The sequence below is a fragment of the Pelmatolapia mariae genome, linkage group LG17, assembly GCF_036321145.2.
Source record: "Pelmatolapia mariae isolate MD_Pm_ZW linkage group LG17, Pm_UMD_F_2, whole genome shotgun sequence".
Classification (NCBI taxonomy): domain Eukaryota; kingdom Metazoa; phylum Chordata; class Actinopteri; order Cichliformes; family Cichlidae; genus Pelmatolapia; species Pelmatolapia mariae.
Genome location: NC_086242.1, coordinates 33,423,066 through 33,443,095, shown reverse-complemented (window position 1 = coordinate 33,443,095; position 20,030 = coordinate 33,423,066). Strand labels below are relative to the sequence as shown.

The window sequence follows — 20,030 nt, the reverse complement described above, 5'->3', positions numbered from 1 at the left end:
TCAGACAGGAGGAGAGAGAGCACGGGGAGAGCACAGACATAACGGGCTGGGGAAAACATGGAATAAAACACAAGGAGAGAGGAGGGCTCAGATACACAAAGGGGCACACAGGGGGTAAGAGCCACAAGGGGGAAAACACATAAGGAACAATGTAACAGGGCAGGAACCATGGCCTAAATAAAGAACAAAATACAAAAATACATGAAAACTAAGAATGCTGGGCCAACATGGCCCAGGATCATGACATATATGCAATGTTTGGTTTTCTTCCTGAATACTATCGTTGTTTATATTTACTGCGGGAAGAAACGGTAAAAACGGCGTTTTATAAGGAAAAAGGCTCGAAAGCCTGTGAGCAAAAACAAACTCCACCCACCTTTCCTATTCGTCCAAAAAAGTACCATGTCGACCAATCAAAAAATGATATGGCAACGTGACATCTAGTTGTTACAAAACTGGGAGAAGTTTTAGGAGTGATGACGGTGCTTTGAGATGTGAGTGATTTGAGAAGTTTAGCGCAAATCTTGTGTAGTTAGTGTGTAGTGTAGTCAATAGTTTTGTTGTGTGTGTCAGAACAATGAGGCGACTGCTGAATGTTACAGGTGTTACAGGAGTGGTACATCTCCTGTTGTCAGGCCTGCAGGTATCAGGCTGCTGTTCTACTTTATCTCATAGTGGACAGAAATTATTTTTTGGAGTGGCACAAATAATTTGTGTGGCATCAGATTTGATGCAGAACAGCTGATTGTTCTGTAAATAGTTTGAAATGTTTGTTTAAAAACGCCTTGGCTGCATTTAAAAAAAAATAGCTGCAAAAAAACTTTGTTGTTTGCCAAACTGAGTTACTTTTTTAAAGAAGTAACTATATAATTAATTGCCCAACATTGGTCATTATATACTGTATTTTGCAGACAGAGAGCTACAGACTCTCTCCCAGACCACAGACTCATAATGCAAGTCAGAGCTTTTTTTAAAAAGAAAGAAAGTTGTGTTTTCAAAATTGGAGTTCAAGTTATTTTTACTTCCAATAGTGTTAACATACTACACAGGTCATGAACACAATTTTTTTTTTACATTTTCATTGTAAGTGGGCTAAAGCAGTTAATTAAAAGTAGTCTAACATAAATGTAAATGCTGTAATTTGATTATCTTAATAAACCATGTAACTTGGATGGATTCAATGCTGGCGTGACCACATTGCACACGTCTGATGTCGCTCACAGTTGTCCAAGGGATCGCTCAGGGAGTTTGTGTGTTCGCTCAGACACGTGAAAAATTAGAGGGAACATTGCACACCACACTTATCAGAATCATAGTTTCTAAGTCATAAGGCTTTTTGTCCATTTTTGATCAATAAATCATTAAACTGACCTTGAAACTGACCACGCTACCCCTCTACAAAGTTTTTTTTTATAAAAATTCATACAAAACACCACATATGAGTGGGCGGAGAGAGGTATGGGGTCTTCACACCTCTGTTCACCCCTGGGCCGAGAGAGGGAGTTGGCTGTCTGGTCGGGGTCTGGGATGCTGGGCCTCCCTGCTGCTGCAGGACCGGGGGTGGTCTACTTGTCTCCACCCCAGAATAAGGGGAAATATGTCCTGAGTCTGGGGGCGGTGCCTGGCGCCCATGGTTCAGTCGGGCCCCTTCTGGAGGGTGGAGGGTCCTTGGTCCACTCTAGCGTAGCAGGTTGCTGGCGGAGCCTACGGGCACGTCGCTGCAGCCCTCTGTGGCTTCTGCAACGTGGCTGCTGGGTGACCCCACCGTTTGGGGCTCTCCTCAGCTCTTTTCTAGGAGGGTGGTGCTGCTGCCCCTCCAGTGGTCCTCCTTGGGCTCTCATGATCTGGGGGGCATCTATATCTGGGGCCTGGATCTGATGGATCCACTTGGGAAAATAAATCATGTCGGTCCTGTGATAAGACCTCGGCATTTTTCTTGACCTTCAGACAATAATTCTGACTGCTACAGTGCCGAATGGGACAGGCAAAAAAGAATTCATACAAAACTTTTTGAGCTATTGTGTTTACAGACATAATGACATGCAGGTATGCACATTTGCAAAAATATAACACCCTTGGTGGAGGTAAAGACAAGATTTATTGTGTTGCATTGTAGAGTAGACGCATTTGTAGCTGAATGGTAAACTAAATCTTAAAGCTTTGTCTTGTTGACGTGCAGTGTGTATTTATTTCATTGTTATAAATTGTTTAAACCACTGCACAGTGGCTCACTGAAATCTCAGTGTGAAAATTACAACCACGGCTTTTGCTAAGTGAATATCCACGCAGTGCCACTTCCCCACAGTTTCTATTTTTTTCTGAAATAACTTTATTAGAGTGTAAGTTAAGCAATTTGTGTGGTTTTCAGGAAACCTCATGATCAGATATATTAAGACTAAGACTCCTTGGAATTTATTTTTACTTCACTTACATGTTAGAAAACAGCAAGGCAGAAATATTTGGCAAATTAGGCAGAAAGCTCGGATTTCTCCTTCATGAGTCGAATACATCCTGAATGGTCTTTGTGAATCATCAGTACAATACTTGGGGTCTGCAGTATTCCTTTTTAAACAAAGCTCTTTGTGTGGCGTCCTAAAACTGGCAAGTGCATAAAAAAACATTGCTTTGTGCCTTTTGGTCTTTTTGTATAAGGACCAATTTCTATTGTTGGCCTTGAGCTTAGGAAAGATGTTTTTTTTCCTTCATTCTGTGAATAACTGATAAGAGAGACGTTGTAAGGACTTTGCTGATAACCAGCCAACAACTGGAGGTAACTAGTGAACTCACTATTGTACAGACATCTGATTATTATTGCTACATTAAAATTCATGCTCCTTTCAAAGACGGATTCTTACTAAACCGTCCAATAAAGGCCATATCCTGAATTTGCAGTTCTTCCACAGAAAAAAACGTCACTTTTAACTGACCTATAATAGCTTGCTCACTGCAACCCTGTGGGAAAATTTTGCCACTGTTTAATGAAGCCCATAGACAGAAGTTCCCTCTCTCATTTTCTCTCTGGAGTTGAAAGCCAGATGTTGCTTAGCACAAGGGAACAATCTGGCCCCTGATGAATGCAGACGCTGTTAGACTAAACTTGACTGGATCATACAGGATTAGGACTGAAGATGAACTACAATAGACCCAAAGGTCTGGCGTGAAGTAAATTAATGATAAATTGGACCAGAAGATGTAATACAGCAGGACCTTGTTCTTGTAATGCACTATACATAGACAGAGATAATCTTAGACTGGAGTGGGATGGCCCAGACTCTACTCAAATAGCTCTTGTAGAGCAGAGAGAGATTGATCTGTTCCTGCAGAACACAGACAGACTAAGCTCTGCAATATCAGATAAATGTCCCCCCCAATTCACTCCTTGTATTCTGGATGCTAACAGCATTTTTTGAGCTGCATGAGCCTAAACTTTCCAGTTCCCAGTTGACTTGTCGGTAAATTTTCCCAGTTTTCACACTTTGTTGCACAGTAGCAACAAAGTCATTATGCAAAAACTGTTATCTGCACCTGCAATTCACGAGATTGAGCTAATTGCACCGTCAGCTGCGTCCTTCACTCACATTTGTATCAAAGGGGATGCATCTGTAATGTGACACAGATGAGCACGAAATGGGTAACATCAGATTGACAGCTTCAGTTATTGTGCAAATGTAATGTTTATAAGACTGGGGAAACCTGCAGTCAGCTGAGACTGAAGAAGTCACTTGGATGAGTGATGAAATGTTTCTCCCATTGAAAACGCTACGTCCAGATGAACAGAATCAACTTTTGGGACCGACTGAAAAAGTCACAAACCTGATGACAGCACTCATAGCAGCTAGATGACCGCTGGCTGACTGCAGAGGCTAAAACATCCAGCAGAGAGGAGTCTCAGTGAGACAACGATGCCAGTTATCAAGCTAAAGTGAAATGAGCTGTGATTATACCAGAGTAATTAAAGTGACATGTGTAGATTTCTTGATATCACTATGTTACATGAAGCAGGACTACGGTGCTACGGACACAAAAGAATACCTATGTTTTATTTTCCGAGTATACCGCTTCTTGAAACTCATTTTAATTAGAAAGGCTAACTGGTCATATACAGGAGCACCTATCTTTCCACGCTTAGTAACACAGCTCACGCACATTTGACATTGATGAGCATTCATGCGATATGACTCCCTGAGTGACAGAGGAAGAATAACAGCATGCATGCTGATACGTATCCATGCCATGAATTGTGGCTTTTCTAACATTTTTTTCAGAAATTTTTATACATCGAAGCACAAATTGTGCTTTAGTGTATAAAAATTTCTAAAAAAAATCATCATCATCATCTCAAAAATCATAAATCATCATCAGAGCCCACTTCTGATATTACTGGAACACAATAATATGAGCGATTGTCAATACTGGTGAAGAACAGACAAACACAAGGAATGCTTCAATATTTTAGTGAAGTTTAAAGAAATGTTCCAATGTCGAATCATATTAAATTGCATCTGCTTCAGTTTGTTCATGTTCTTAGAAAAACCAACCCAAGTATATTGGAGTTTTTAAAAATCCACTCCACTTTAAATGAATAAATCAGTTCCAGCAACCTTGAATGATAATATGGCACTTTTAAGCATCCAAATATGGCTGCAAATTCAGCTCTGACTGTCCCCACCATGGGTTTCTACCTCTGACTTTATACTTGTTGAAACTGCACTCTGGCAGTCTTGTGCTGTCATAAGCTTTTAACAGCAGTACTTTGCATATTCACATCTTTATCCGTATCCCTGTGTTTCTCTGCACATGTGCTCCTCCTCAAATTTGTTTTTATCTCGGGCTGAGAGTTGGCACATTAAGCTGGACGCTCCTGCTCGGATTCTCAGGGCAGTACAAGGGTAAACAGAGATAGCTGTTTCCATGCATGTCGTTCCTGTGATAAGACCTTGGGACCTGTGTTACTGTCGCTCAGCCTGCCCGTTATTCTTTAATCTGCTGCTGCGTGCAGTTTCTTTAATGTCACTTTCACACAGCTGATGAACACTTGTGTTTGAAGCGCCAGCTGCAGTCAGTGCACAATGCTTCAGAGTATATGAGAGATTGTAGTGAATTCATGGGTAATTTCTTTTTTATGAGATAAAGTTTGAGACAGAAAATGAGAGAAGGGATGCTGGGAGAGCCGGGAGAGCGGGAAAAATGAGAGCGAAACCGCTCTGCTTGCACGAGATACGAGTACATCTGCCACTCCCGTCTCTGCCTCTTTTTTCACTTTCTCGCCCACTTTTCTCCCTCTCCCATCCGCCCACCTCTTGCCTCCTTCTCGCTCTCTCCAATCTCATTTCCTGCTGTTCTGTCTTCTATCCAGTCCTGCTGTGTGTCAGTGTATCCGACTAATTCAATCTCCAGTACACAGGCACTCCAGTGTAATGACCCATGACATTCAATTAATGCTTCTTGGTAGGTTAAGTCACCAGTAATTGTATGTGTGTTTGCCTGATGTGCATGTGTGAATCCCTGAGTTGGTGCTGTGTGTATAATCTGGCAAGGGTGACAGCCAGGGTACACGCATTTGATGCCCTCGCATAAAGTAAAAAAACACATTAAAAAAAAAACTCAGTGAATAAATAAATGTTGGTGTTGATCTCGTGGTCTGTGCAAAAGAAAAAAAAAGAACAGTTATCTTAGTGTGGTTGGGGTTTCTATACTGGTGACATATGAAAACCCACAGCTGTCAGTACGGGCTTATTTACTGTACTGTCATTACTCTTCGCATTATCACCATCGCTGCCTCTCGACCAGCTGTCACACTTATTGGATTGGTGTCGAGAGACTGCGGCATGTCCTTTAAGGGGGTTACGTGCGTCTGAGAGACACAGAGTATTCAAACACAGTGGCTCAACCTGACACACATGTGAACCTACATGGTGAGGGCAGAGCTAGCAAACACACACACACACACACACACACACACACACACACACACACACACACACACACACACACACACACACACACACACACACACACACATAAATAAACACTGACAAAGAGAGTGGCTAAATTGGTGCTGATACACACAAACAGTTTTGAACACTCACACCCGTGGCCTCCTTTTAGCTTCGCGTGGCCTCTAGCAGATACTTTCAATTTGGATTAGCATAGCCTTTTGGAGCTTTCAGCTCATACTCATTATGACTGTAATCCAGTGTGTATTGTGCATCATCAGTGTCACCGTGGGCTTTCAGTATTTAATTACTAGTCTAACCTGGGTAATCTTCTAGTTATGCTGAAATAACAGTGCATGCAATTTAGAAACATATGCATTTAACACTATAGACTGATTGTTATGTCTTATCATTTATGCTAATCATCCACAGTACACTGCTTAATGTAACACGATCCTTCTGTTGCTCTGAGACCTTCATTAAGCACACACACACATTAGGAATGACTTTAATTAAAAGAGGAAACTTTAAACAAAAGTCCTGTAACTTCCACTTTAGGGAAGGTCAGGAAGAATGTCTCATTTGGGAAAACCATAGCAGTTCTTTTTTCCCCCCACATTTACCCTGCTCATCCCATCTTGTCAAACCTATCTGTCATTTTGAAGCTTTTGTTTTTCTTCTCTCGCCTCTTACTTATCATCTAAACTCCACCTTCTTCTTCTGCTTTTCGTCCCTGCTCCATTTTTTCCCATTCTACCTCTGTCTCCGGTAATGATCTAATTAAGGCGGGTTTTGTTGCCTGCCCACTGTGTGTAATTGCCACTGGGGTGTGCCTGTACTTCGCTCTGCAATTACCAGCATCATTCTTTTGCTCCCGAATCAGCTAATTAAGCCTTATGGACAGCGAGGTCATCGTAGCCGCATTGAGCGTCACAAGGAGTCAGGAATGCCCGTTCTCTTGTCTCACTCCTGGGACACACAGAAATAGTGGATTTGCAGTGGTTGCCATGGTAGCCATCGCCCTGTCAGATCGTGTGCAGCGACTGTCAGTCAGATGATCGGTGTTTCTCTTTGTGTGTCTGTGTTTATCTGTTCATCTGTAACTGAGACAACAACTTTGCTCTAGGTCACCTCTTCTTTTCATTATTAAGGCTCAGTCTGCACAGGAGGGGACAGGAGGCCAAATAGAGCTTGTCACAGCTCCTGTTTAGGTCCCTGGGTGGACTGGCTGTCATTTTGATTGATTATATTGCCATCTCATGTAATGCTTGCCTTGCAGTATGTCCTCACTCAGCACTGCCTGACACATTTTTCCCACAAACTAGACCACAAACTTACTTCAAAATAATCTCAGCACTTTGTGGTGCAAACGTTTGATTTAATTTGGTGCATGGTTGCTTGAAAATGTGATCATTTGAATTGCTCCTGCAACAAAAATGACAAGTGGTTAGTCAGTAGTGAGATTCTTCATCTGGGTGACTTTTTTTTTTCAATGTTCTCATCCACACATCAAAGAAGTCATCACAAATGGGGAAACTACCTCGTAGAAGACAGCGTTTCAATATTCCCACTAGACTTTTATCTTCTTTGAATCTAAATACAGCATCTAAACAATAAAAATGGCTTTCACTGTTGCACCGTTGTATCCATCGAATCAGCTGTCTGCAGTGACTTGAAACTGAGTGCTAGAGGTATTATAGATTACAGAGCATCAGTGAGGGGTGTAAAACACTCATCTGTAGTATTCATATACTACATATATGGTTGTGGAACTCCTAAAAATAATGAAAATGCTAATTTAAGCCTCTTAGCTACCTCAGGTGTCGACGTTTGAACTCCAGTGCTTATTAAAGCACAGCCTCGGGCACTTATGTGCTATATGTCTCATACATAGCAGGTATCCTCTACAGTGCCATAAATTTGCATGGAAATTGCGTGAATAATGTGTGCCTATTTTCCAAATAGCCTTAGAGCTGATATTTGGCTGCAAGCGTTTAAGTGTTCATTTAATATGGATTTGAACTGTGCAACTCACTCAAAGTTGGGCAAATTGCCATTATTTTTACTGTGAGTATTGGATATTTTATTAGAAGCTTTTAGTCCTTAAAAGTTTTGACTCCACATTCTGAATTGTTTTCCCTCTCACATAGGTCTACTGTGCAATAAACTAATTGTTTAAAAAAAAAAAGTCATAGCAGCTCTGGTTTATTGGCTTCTCCATGTGGAACAAATTATGCAAACATTTGTGAGCTTGTCCTCGGTTGTGCTGACCTAAGTGGATCCTAAAGGTTGACGAAAGGCGAATTTAAGCTAATGGGTACAGCGGCACTGCAATTAACTGCAATGTGCTACTAATGTTTGCTTTTTCTTGGCAGACCTAAATGTTTTTCGTCTTCAGTGGGGTACCCAAGACTGTACAATATGTGACTGCATATTTATTTTTAAACATACAATGTGCATCCATTTATCATTTTCCTAATAAAAATAAACTAATGAGGCACAGTAGTTCAATTCAGTTTTATTTAGATAGCACCAAATCAGTTGCTTCAAGGTGTTTTCTATTTTAAGGTGAAGACCCTGCAATAATAGAGAGAAACCCAAAAAATCAGGGGATCCCCATGAGCAAGCACCTGGCGACTATGGAAAGGAAAAACCCCCTTTTGACAATAAGAAATCTTCAGCATAACCAGGCTCAGGGAGGCGCAGCCATCCAACCTTAGAGTGAGGGGAGGAAGACAAGATAACAGATACACTGTGGAGAGCCAGAGTTGAAATATAACAGTTGTGTGTATTAAGTCTGCCTGTTTTTCCCGGAAGCCAAGTTAAAGTTACGTTCATGTAAAACCAACCAAATATCATATCTCTAAGAAATCGTTTTGTCTTATTTTGGTGGCTTCACTAAATCATTAAAGCATATTACGAGAATCTTGGAAAGCAATAACTTCGCTGTGAAACATTTTCTGGTCCTTTATCTGCAGGGATCACATGCTTTTGTCTTGGTTTGTTTTGTTTGATTTAACAGAACTGCCATTTTCTTGATATTGAAAAATGTCCAAAGGTATGATGTAAATGCCATAAAGTTTACTCTTGCAGAATTTGGTTCTATTTGCATAATAATAGTGGGCGATATTTCAGTTTCTCATGTTTCTCTCTCATTTCTGCTTTTTTTCTCCCAGGCTGTTAGCTCCTACTCTAGCAAACACAAGTAGATGACTGAGAACTCGGCCTCCCATGATGGACAAGAAAAGTGGTGAGTGTCGCCAAGTCTGTAGTTAAACAAGCAATCCTCTTTGCTTCTAACATGTGCAGCAACCTTTTTTAACAACTGTGAGAAGCTTAATAAGTCAGACTCTATTTTTTGCTTTTATTCCAATATATAATCTAGTTCATGACATAAAAGGTGACATTTTTATCTCGCTGTTCCTTTCATGTGGCCAAAAACAGCTATGGGCTTATTTCCTTCAGGTGATAACCACCCTGTCTCATACTGCATTCATAAGTTGACACAGCATGAGCAGCATTTTACATGCTGATTAGTTTGTTTTGGCGCAATCACTGCATGATAATTACTTCCCAGTAAGTGATCGGGTTTTACATAATGAAGCACTGTGTGTTCGGCACAGTACAGCCTGCTTGCACAAGGGGGTGAAAAGAATTAATAATGCTGATGATGTGTGATTTGGTTCATGTTCTTATTGTAAACTAATTGCACATGTTTAGTTCTTTCATATCGGATACTACAGTATTACTATGACTAGTCACTGAAGTATGAAAATAAGCACCAACTAATGACTTATTTCATTAATGAATCATTTGATGTTAATTCTTACAGCCAATGGCTTTCAGTCCAAGGCCAGTGAGGGTGGTGTTCAAAGGAAGCAGCTGCCCTACTCAGTGGAGACTCCCTATGGCTTCCACCTGGATCTTGATTTCCTCAAGTATGTTGATGATATTGAAAAAGGCAACACAATCAAAAGGGTCCACATTCAGCGCAGGGTAAAGGGCCCACCTAAATTCAGCACTCTGCCTAGAAATTTTAGTCTTCCTGGGCATGGAGTAAGGCCTCCCCCAAAGGAAAAGGACAGTACTTGGTCTGGGACGTCTACCCTGGGTCCCAAGCCTAAATCACGAGTGACAGAGGTTCAACAGATCTTTGACTTTCGAGCAAATGAAGGCGTGATTTCCAGCCAGAGCAGCAGGGTGACCACGAGTCAAGGAACTGGCTATGTTTCAACTAAACCCAAAGATGAAGTAGGCGCGGGGGCTCGCGGTGCTGAAGACAGAACTGGGGGGATTCAGATTCAGAGTCGTCCAAATCTGCTCAGAGCATCGAGCATGCCCATCACGCTACAGCAGCGTAAGAGTTCAGATTCAAGCAGCCCTGACCGTACCGTGGGAACACCAGAAAACGGCTCAACAGAGAACATGTTCCGGGCTTCACCAGACGTAACAGAAAGACGCTGTGTTCCCCAAGATCGAGCAGGTCTTCACCAACAGATTACTGTTGCACTGAAGCGGGTCAGAGAGCTAGAGGAACAGGTCAGAACCATCCCAGAACTGAAAGCTCAGATCTGCTCTTTGAGGGAGGAGCGGGAGCAGCTGCTTCTTCAGCTACAAGCACAAGCCAAGGCCCAGGCTTCCAAATTATCTGCTACAGTACCAACAGGTTACGATCCTAGGACAAATAATCAATCGCAAGGACAGAGACCTTCACAGGAGATGAAGTTAGTCCTAAAGACTCAACCCACTAGTCTTGGGCCATCAAACCAAGCTACAGGGAAGGAGAAACGAGGTGAGACAGAGAAAACTAACATGTTACTATTTGAAGTGGAGAGCTCGGCACAAGGAGAAAGTAGCATGTCGTCAGCACAAGAAGTGGAGAGACAATCACTGCAGCTGGACATACCTGACAAACAAAAAGAAACAGAGAGTCCACTGGGACAGACAGTGCAAAAACTGCCACGAGACATTTCAGGGGAGGAATTACTATCTATCACAGTGGCTTTAAAAGAAACAGAGACTGCAGCAAAAGAAGGAAAACCAAAGGATCCAGATGATATGCAGAAGTTGGAGGAGAAGCTAACAGTACTAGAGGCTAAACTTATTCAGGCTAGCCAGGAGCTAGAGAGAACCAATGCTCTTTTGAAACAGCAAATAGAGGAGAACAAGCTAAAAGAGGAGAGAATACTACAACTGAGTGAGGGAACAAGAGTGGAGGTTTGCACCGCAGATGAACGTCCAAGAAGAGAGAGCATTGACACAGGGACAGTGACAGAAAGGATAGATTTTACCCACCAGGAAACAGAGACAGAATCGCCTGGTACTGTAGATCAGGGGACAGACACTGATAAAATCTGCATTGAAGTGTGCATACCAAAACAACAGACTAAAAGTACAGATCAAGGACCAGTGACGGGAAAAGCTGACACGCATGACCAGGAGACAGAGATGGAGGCAGCAATAACAGCGACAAGTCCACCGAGGCCCAGAGCCAACAGCATGGAACGAGGCACACTAACCGAGAGCATCATCACTCTGGATCAGATGACCGAGACTCCCGTGGCCGAAAGGGTAAACCAAGTCACAGAAACAGAAGGCGAGATGGTGACGGACCATCCTCAGAGACCGAGGGCCAGCAGTGTTGACAGAGGGACAGAGACAGAAAGGGTGGGCACTGTGGACAGAGTGACAGAGACAGAGGTAGCCCAGAGAGCAGACCAGCAGACTGAGACAGAGATGGAGAGACGTCATGACAACAACCCAGCCAGAGGTGTAGAAGCAGAGAGTCAAGTGAGTGAGAACACAGGCAGCCAAAGAGACGAAGTCGTGGTGAGCGAAAGAACAGAAGACAGGGAAACATATGAAAGAATTCAAAGAGAGAGTGAACGTTTAGTTGCTGAGGTTTTATCAGAAAGCTCAGCGGCAGCTGTAGAAAGCATAAAAACTTTAGATGTTGTTAGGAAGAATGAAGAGTGCGCCAGTTCGGCTGCTAAAGCAGGAGAAAATAAGATTAAAGTGAGTTCTGAACAAGATGACTCAGAAACAAAAGAAATTACAGAAGTGGTTGAAACAAGACCAGCTGCCCCGGAGACTACAGAGAAGAAAGAAACAGGAGCCGGGGAGGTTATGTCTGCAGCAGTCAAAGAAACTGTAGCCGCTGACACTGTTGCAGTAACTGAGGGGAATTCAGCTGTGAAGACAGCAGCTCCTGTAAGACCACAAAGAGGCAGGAAACCCTCAGTGGAGCAAACTCAGCCGTCACCTCCTCAACTTCAGGTGGTGCCTGTGCGTCCTCGTAGGGGATCCAGTGAAACTCAGACCCAGCCGCAGACGAAAACCCAGCCCCAGGTGCAGGAACAGAGTGCAGCTCAGCTTGAAGCTCGGTCCCCAGAACAGCTCTCTGAAACACAGGTAAAACATCAAACACCGTCTGTGCCTCAGGTTGAGGATCACACTATAGCAAAGAAACCTCCTGGAGGGTCTGGAGAGAAGCAGTCTGAATCTCGGCTTCAGTCTGAGACTCAGGCCGTGTCTCCGGGCTCTAGTGAAGTCCAAGTCAGGCCTAAATCAATACAAGCCCAATCTCAAACTTCTGCACCTCGGCGGGACTCAAAAGAGCTGAAAGCACCGCAGAGGGTGTCTGGTGCATCACACACTCCTAGACGGGGATCGGGAGAAGCCCAGACCCAACCACCTCGCCAAGCATCAAGCGATGCTCAAACTCAACCTCAGGGTTCACGTAGAAGCTCCAGTGAGGCTCAGGCCCCTCCGAAAGATGCCAGTGAGACACAGTCACTGCGCAGAGGCTCCAGTGAAGCAGCTCAGCGCCGTGGCTCAAGCGAAGCCCAGGGTTCACGTCGCGACACCGGGGAGGCCCAGCCTCCTCGAAGAGGCTCCAGCGAATCACCAACATCGCCTGCAGCTTTGGGTCAAGTTGTAACTCGGATAACGGGGCTGCTAGGAGAGCAGTGGGCACATCTCGGAAGCAGCTCTGGCACTCAGCAAACAGCTAGCCAGCAGGAGAGCGCAAGCACACAGAAAAAGACGACAGGGAAAAGAGCGGAGGCTGGAAAGGCAACGTCAGCCAAGCCAGCGGGGAAAGCAGCCCCAGCAGCAGCAGCGACAGGGAAACCAGCGGGGAAACCTGGTACTTCCAAAATGAGCTCCATTCAGAGCCAACTGGTCAGCTCCCTCAGTGTCCTCTCTGCCTTCTACTCCCCAAGCCAGAAAGTGGCTGCTGCCAGCAAACAGCAAGAACAAGGTAGGCCCGTGGTTCATCTGTCTGTCTGATAGCTGCTCACCTATTTGTATTAGCTAAAGCTATTTCTCTCTTATAGTCACTGAATAGATCCCTTCAAGGAGCATAATGATGCATTAGCCATGCCACTTCATTACAACATGTCCCTTATGATCTATAATCGTCATGAAGTATTATAAATGTGTACAGCTCATTAGCCTGAAACAATGACTTCTCTCCCTAAAAAGAACTCCTGCAGAAACAGCCAAACACTTTCAGTGTGGTTAGACAAACATCCATGGTTTCACTTGTATAGGCGCATCTTAGCCCTGCATACCAGCAAACTCTTACAAATGGTGCGTTCACAGCACAGATTTTTTTCATTGCAACTTGAAACCACACTGCTCCCATTCAATTACTGGGAACATTATACTCAAGTTGATATGCTGTCAAATTATCACTTCTCCTGCTTCTATGAATAGTACTGTACTACAAAAGTACTACAAAAGTTTTAGTGTGCCTTAGTCATGAGATTAGATGCCGTAATAGGATCGCGATAGAAATAAATGACATTGCTTAACTTATTTTAAGGTTAATATCTTGAAATTGATGTGCCTTTTCTTTCTGGAGAGCGCAGGCATTGTTAATATAAGACATATTACGCAGAGCGCAAAACACACTGAGCACTGTTGCTACAGTAAATGTCAGTTTTACTCTGAAGTGCAGAGTGGAGGAGGGGTGAGGGATGGGGAGCTGGGAATAGGCATTTTTTTCTGTTATATACAAGAGTGGAAAAAAACACACATTACTAAAAACTGTCAAAATGACATGGTTCAGTGACCTTCAAGAGCACACGTACACATTTCTTGTTCCCCACAATATATGCAAAGACAGAATCACACGGCAAAGTTCACACGTGTGGTTAAGCATCTATTTACAGTACACAGTCGAATGGATCCTTAAGCACCGGTCCTCACACATATATCAAACAGATGACGCCTCTCTCTTCCCTCCCCTGATATGTCTCTCCTGTTTCTGGTCATGGTACTCACTCGCTCAACTATCACACACATATTTTATTTTCAAAGTTCATCTACAGTTCAGTGCCGGGAGCACATCGTGGTACAGGAGTGTTTTTAAGTCAGGTTTGAGATGTGTGTATTTCAGACCCATTTCTGAGGTGCCTATGGCTGATGTGAAGTTTCCCAGTGTGGCCTTTTAAACGTCTTATCATCTTCTGTGTGTGTTAAAAAGAAACGCCTACTGCTGCATTGAGAAATTCACTCATTCTAGTCAATCTGTGCCTTGAGTGAAACTTTGGAGATGTGCAAAAATAAGAGAAATATCTCTGACAAAGCGAAGGAGGGTTAAATCACACAACTAATTTATTTATTAGGAATTAGGAAAAGGATATTTTCAAATTCCATGTTGCTGTCTCCTGGGAGGTACTAGATCTAAAAGCATCATTCTTCTTAGATGGTGGTCCCTGGGAATTTTTTTTAAACTGGTGTTTTTTGGCTCAAAGCTACGGTCTTATGTCCTTGCATAAAACATTACAGATACTCTGCACCATGTCTGCTGTCACGCACAACTGAGACAGCTATACTGGGCTCACAGCCAAAGGGAGTCAGCATAAGAGCCCACACAGAATCAATTCCTGGGCAGTTACATACATAAACGGGCCTGGCAGAGTCAAGGTTGGATGATGTCAATAAGGTGTATAGTCTTGACCTGTATATATTTCCATGGAGAATACTTCGAGGCCTTAGTGTGTACTTGGAAAGTTAAATCTAATTAAAAACTGAAGTATGTGCTTTAGATTTCAGTTCAGCAGTCTTAATTGTTGTCTTTTTCATTATCTAACCAATGTTGTTACATTAACAGATCATTTTGCCGTGCACTTTTAATAACAAAGGTCATCTTTCTTCCCAGTGTAATACTGTTCCTCTACATTAGTTTTGTTGTTGTCTTTGTATAGAGTATAGCAAATGGGGCTCTAGCTTTTCTGTTCTGTGTTAACACAAGCTTTCCACATCATTTGATTGGCTGTACTTACTCGTTGGTTTTTTTCCAATATCTTCCAGGCTCAAAATCACTGACATTCACATACAGACACAAGAGCACACAGAAACAAGCAGACAGACATACTTATAACACTAGCCCAAAGAAATACAGTCGCCGTTTGCAAATTGTTGTTGTCTGTTACTTAATGAGATAAAAGTCAATAACAATGTAAATGTAAGTGCACTATGTGCAAATGTAAATATAAACAAAATACAATGATTTACAAATCTCATCAACCCATATTTTATTCATAATGGGATGTAGAAATCATATCAAATGAAACATTATTAGCTCATTTTGAATTTGATAGCAGTAATGTGTCAAAAAAGTTCAGGTAGGAGCAACAAATGGCTGGAAAAGTAAGTGGTACTAAAAAAAAGAGCTAGAGGAGCATTTTGGGACTAAAGTTTATAATAAGCTTGTGTGTAACATGATTGGGTATAAAAAGAGCATCGCAGAGAGGCAACATTTTACCAGTTTGCAAAAAAATTGCATCTATAAATTGGAGAATGATTTCAGAATTATGTTCCTCAATGCTAAATTGCAAAGACATCATCTACAGTGCATAATATTATCAAAAGATTCTGCAAATTTGGAGAAATCTCTGAGCGCACGGGACAAGGCTCAAAATATTGGTTGCTTAATGCTTGTGATTGAGGTGGCAGACCTTTAAAAACAGGCATGTTTCTGTCATGGAAATCAGTGCATGGGCTCAGGGACACTTCTAGAAATCTTTGTGAACACAGTTCATGAAGCCATACGCAAATGTAGGTTAAAACTTAAGAAAGCTGTGAACGTGAATCAGAAACGTCACCATCTTCTCTGGGCCAAAGGTCATTTAAAATGTAATGAGGAAAAGTGGAAAACTGTTCTGTAGTCAGATGATTTAAAATGTGAAAAAAAGGATACCGCCTCCTCCATACTAAAGAAGAAATGGACCTTTGGGCTCATTATCAGTACTTAGCTCAAAAACCTGCATCACTAATGTTACGGGGCTGTATTCATTCTAACCATAAGCCTGTAAAGGTGACAGATCTTAAAACACTGAGACACTGTGAAGTCCTCTGACTCATATCACACTGTTTAGTTGTGAGGATGTTTCAAATCACTTGAACTTGAACACACACACAAGATACACATGCACACATCCAAATTCCACAGAAACCCTATTAATTTTTACTCTCCTCATTTTTATTTTTCATCTTCCCCTCTGCCTCTTGCTCTGTCCTCCTCTTCACTAGGTCTCAAATCCATCATGAAGAAAAATGGTGCAGCAGGCAAGCAGGGGAACAAGGGAGCCAAGAAAAACCTGAAGTTTGTGGGGGTGAATGGAGGGTAAAATCTTCTTTTTAGTCATCGTCCAATCTCTTTGTGATTTATATCTTTGTGTGGGCTGAAATGTGTTTTGTGCACTTATATTTTCATGCTTTTGTCAGTCTTCATCCTTATAGGAAAAATAATGTGTTGCCACTTCTGATTAATGTAAAAAAAAAATCCCCTTTTATCTTGATTTAGTTCATTAAAAGTATTTGTTATTAGGTTTGATGTGTTACTGTATGCAAAGGGGCTTCAAGTTTGATGGATTACCCACAAATTTCTTTTTCAATGTTGTGGGTAATCCACGTAACCACACATTATGTGAAAAAATTCAGAAAGAGCAAAAGATACAGGATTGTCTGAGAAATTTGATTTGATGTTATTTGATTTCTTCATCTTTGTCCACAGGCGACAGTTTGGATTTTCATGCAGCTGTATTTCAGGCTACATGAGGTCCATTCGTAACAAACACTCTTTTCATTCAAGACCAAAAACTGTCTGTGCAGCAGTGTTAATCTTAATCTTTTGTCATTTAGCCATGTATGCATCAGCTTTGTCACTGTTTTAAACTTCGACATTAAGCTGTACTTCAGACATCTGCTTCTTGCTGTTTGTCAGGCTCACTAAAGACACGTTGTCCTGAATCTGACCTTGCTGCTGCTTCTGCTGGTGTGCTAATATGCCTGCATTAATGTGTGTTTAGATTATGTGATATGCATGCATAGTTTCTGTTGATGGCACCTAGGTGATTGTGCTAGCGTGCTTATGTCAGCATTTGCTGATGCTGGTTGCAGTGTGTGTGTGTGTGTGTGTGTGTGTGTGTGTGTGTGTGTGTGTGTGTGTGTGTGTGTGTGTGTATGTTTATGAATTTAAAGTATGGGGATGGCAGTGGTTCTCAATTTTTTTCTGGCATGGCTCACACAGTGCAATTTTCTGTTATTAAATCTAAGAAAGGAATTGTATTTTAGTGAAATAAAACTGAGGAGGAGTTCAGTAATTCAGTAAAGTGGTTTTTCTGTCTCAATTATATAACTTCACTATACTTAAATGTTCTTCGAGCTTTATTGACCTGAAAAATTCTTCATAAAGAATATCTTTACGGTGTCATCTTTAAGATGCTTTGCCGACTTTGTTGTGCTGCTGCTCAAGTGGTTAGCTGCTAGTGGAGGGAGGGGTTTCTTGTCTAAGCTGCTGTGCTGGTATCAGTAATATTGCAAAGGGGTATTTAATGTGAGAGCAATTTTTTAGCATCGATTAGCATCCGCGTATCCTGTTCTTTAAACAACTAAACTAACTTTATCTAAACTACTGGAAAAGGGAAAAAAGTACCACTGTGTTTTCAAAATTTTGTTATTGAGAAGATACGTATTGGTTCTGGTGATTTACCTACTAATGAGGTAGACAATCACAAAGCAGGAAAAGCAGGAAAACTACAAGATATGAGAAAACTAACCTTCAAAGTAAAATTTGGGCACAAAGACTTACTATAAAGTTGCATTTGTTCTTAGGTCATGCTTACAGCATTATTTCATATCCTGTTGTGGTCGTTTACAGTATTTCTCATCACTTACGTAAAAAGTTTCTGTTTTAAATTCCTGGCTATTTTAATCTCCTGCATATGACGGAAATGGCTGCCATGCGTAGCATTTGTTTTATTCCTGTGTTCCTGCTCTTACATTCCTGGGCTTCACTGTTTTATGACCTGCTCACCTTTGCAGTGTTTTTGCAGACTGTTGTGGTGTAGTCCATTCCTTCCTCCCTTCAACACAATGATCTGCAAACATACCCACATTCAGAATAACACGTAACAGATTTTTTTATGGTATTGCAAGAATCTATTCCTTATAAACTTGGACTAATATGTTTAATAAATGAGATTATATGAAACTTTTTGACATCTAGTGTACATCTCTTTTGGTTTCGTTTCAACATCTATAAATATTTGACCATTTCCATGTTCTGCCCACCCAATTCTGAAATATGCAGATGTTATTTATAATGAGGCAAACATGTCAGGCAACAATATTTTCTCTGACTATCTTTAGGCTTCTGCCCACAGCAGGAAGTGATCTGCTGTTTATACTTCTTCTCTTTGTATAGTCTAACCTATCTCTGCTCTCCCTTGAGCTCCTCTGGAATCTCGAGAATGCTGTGGCCCCTGAACGTCTCTTGTGGTGTCTCAGTTTGTGTCTGTGTGTCCACAAGAAGTCTGAATCAGTGGTATTCAGTATAACCTTATCTGATCACTGGCCTTACAGAGGTGGCTTGATGATGCGCCCCAGTAATCACACTTATATACATGCTACTCCAGCAGCCTCCGCAGCATATCGTTAGCCTTTTCTCAACGAACAAGGTTGTACGTTGTTCAAGGCTGCTTATGTTTGTGCTCAAACATGTCTGTGGCTTTTTATGTATGTTTAAATTATGTTTATGTTAGGATATGAGGGCAAGGCTGCACAAGGCAAACATCTTTTTCATCTCACTTGTGAAGTCTAGAGGGGAATAACCTGTTAGTATTTACTCTGTCTTGCCTGGAGCTGACTTAACATTGACTTAATATTAGTTTTACCTGCTTAGACATTTCCTTGGTGATGCTGCTGGTGCTGCACAAACTTAGATTTTCAGTAGACTCTGTAAATATTTCTGAATATATAACAGACAAAATGGCTTGGATGGATTTCTATGTTTGGAGAGTGTGGGAAAGCTTTAGCTTGTGGAATGATTTGAATGATTTCTGTGGAGCTGTTATAAAATCTGCCGTCTTCTTTATTATGTTCTCTTTAAGATATGAGACGACATCCAGCGAAGAGTCGAGTGGAGATGAGAAGTCAAAGGTGGAGGTAGAAGAGGAAGATAGCTCAGAACCAGAAGTGGAGAAGGAGCCTGAGAAGGAGCCTGAGAAGGAGCCTGAGAAGCAGCCAGAGGAGGGAGCAGAAGCCCAGAGAAAAGATTCAGAGGTCCCAACTGAGGGAGGAGGTGCTGTGGCTCAAGAGAAGGAGACTGAAAGAGGTCTGCTGGATCCAGAAAGTAGCCAGGAGCTCCTGGAAGAGCAGGCTGGAGGGTGAGACCGACAGCAGAGCTTAAATTATAATCTTGGGTTACCGTGTTGCACTTTATGTGATGTGTTTCTCATAAATGTAACTAAAGATTGGGTCTGCTATGATACCAAATGGTTTCTCCATGACCTGCTATTTGATATTCTCTTACAAATATAGAACAAAAATAACCACATTTGCAGAATTTGCTAGAAGCAGTGTTGGGTTGTTACCTAAAAACGTTGTTGCACTTGTTACTTGTTACACTACTCGTTACTTTTTTGCAATGACCAGAAACAAATTGGCACTTAATTACCAGTTATAGAAACCTCAGTCTACAGTTCCACAAACCAGCAAATATCCATATGTTAAGGACACAATACATAGGATCATTCTTTTACTATTTATGAGCACAAAACCATCAACACAAAGCAAAAATGA

The 20,030-nt window shown here is 41.8% G+C and overlaps 1 protein-coding gene across 4 annotated transcripts in view; it reads left to right on the top strand.

Annotated features, from left to right (window-relative positions):
* Positions 1 to 20,030, top strand: part of kank4 (KN motif and ankyrin repeat domains 4) — an 81,944-nt gene that overhangs the window by 53,814 nt on the left and 8,100 nt on the right. For all 4 annotated transcript variants that reach the window (XM_063500762.1, XM_063500763.1, XM_063500764.1 and 1 more), the window contains exons 2-5: positions 9,113 to 9,186; positions 9,769 to 13,197; positions 16,479 to 16,572; positions 19,340 to 19,615. In XM_063500762.1, the coding sequence (XP_063356832.1) occupies positions 9,168 to 9,186; positions 9,769 to 13,197; positions 16,479 to 16,572; positions 19,340 to 19,615 (3,818 nt within the window). In that variant the 5' untranslated portion in view covers positions 9,113 to 9,167. The remainder of the gene's footprint in view (positions 1 to 9,112; positions 9,187 to 9,768; positions 13,198 to 16,478; positions 16,573 to 19,339; positions 19,616 to 20,030) is intronic.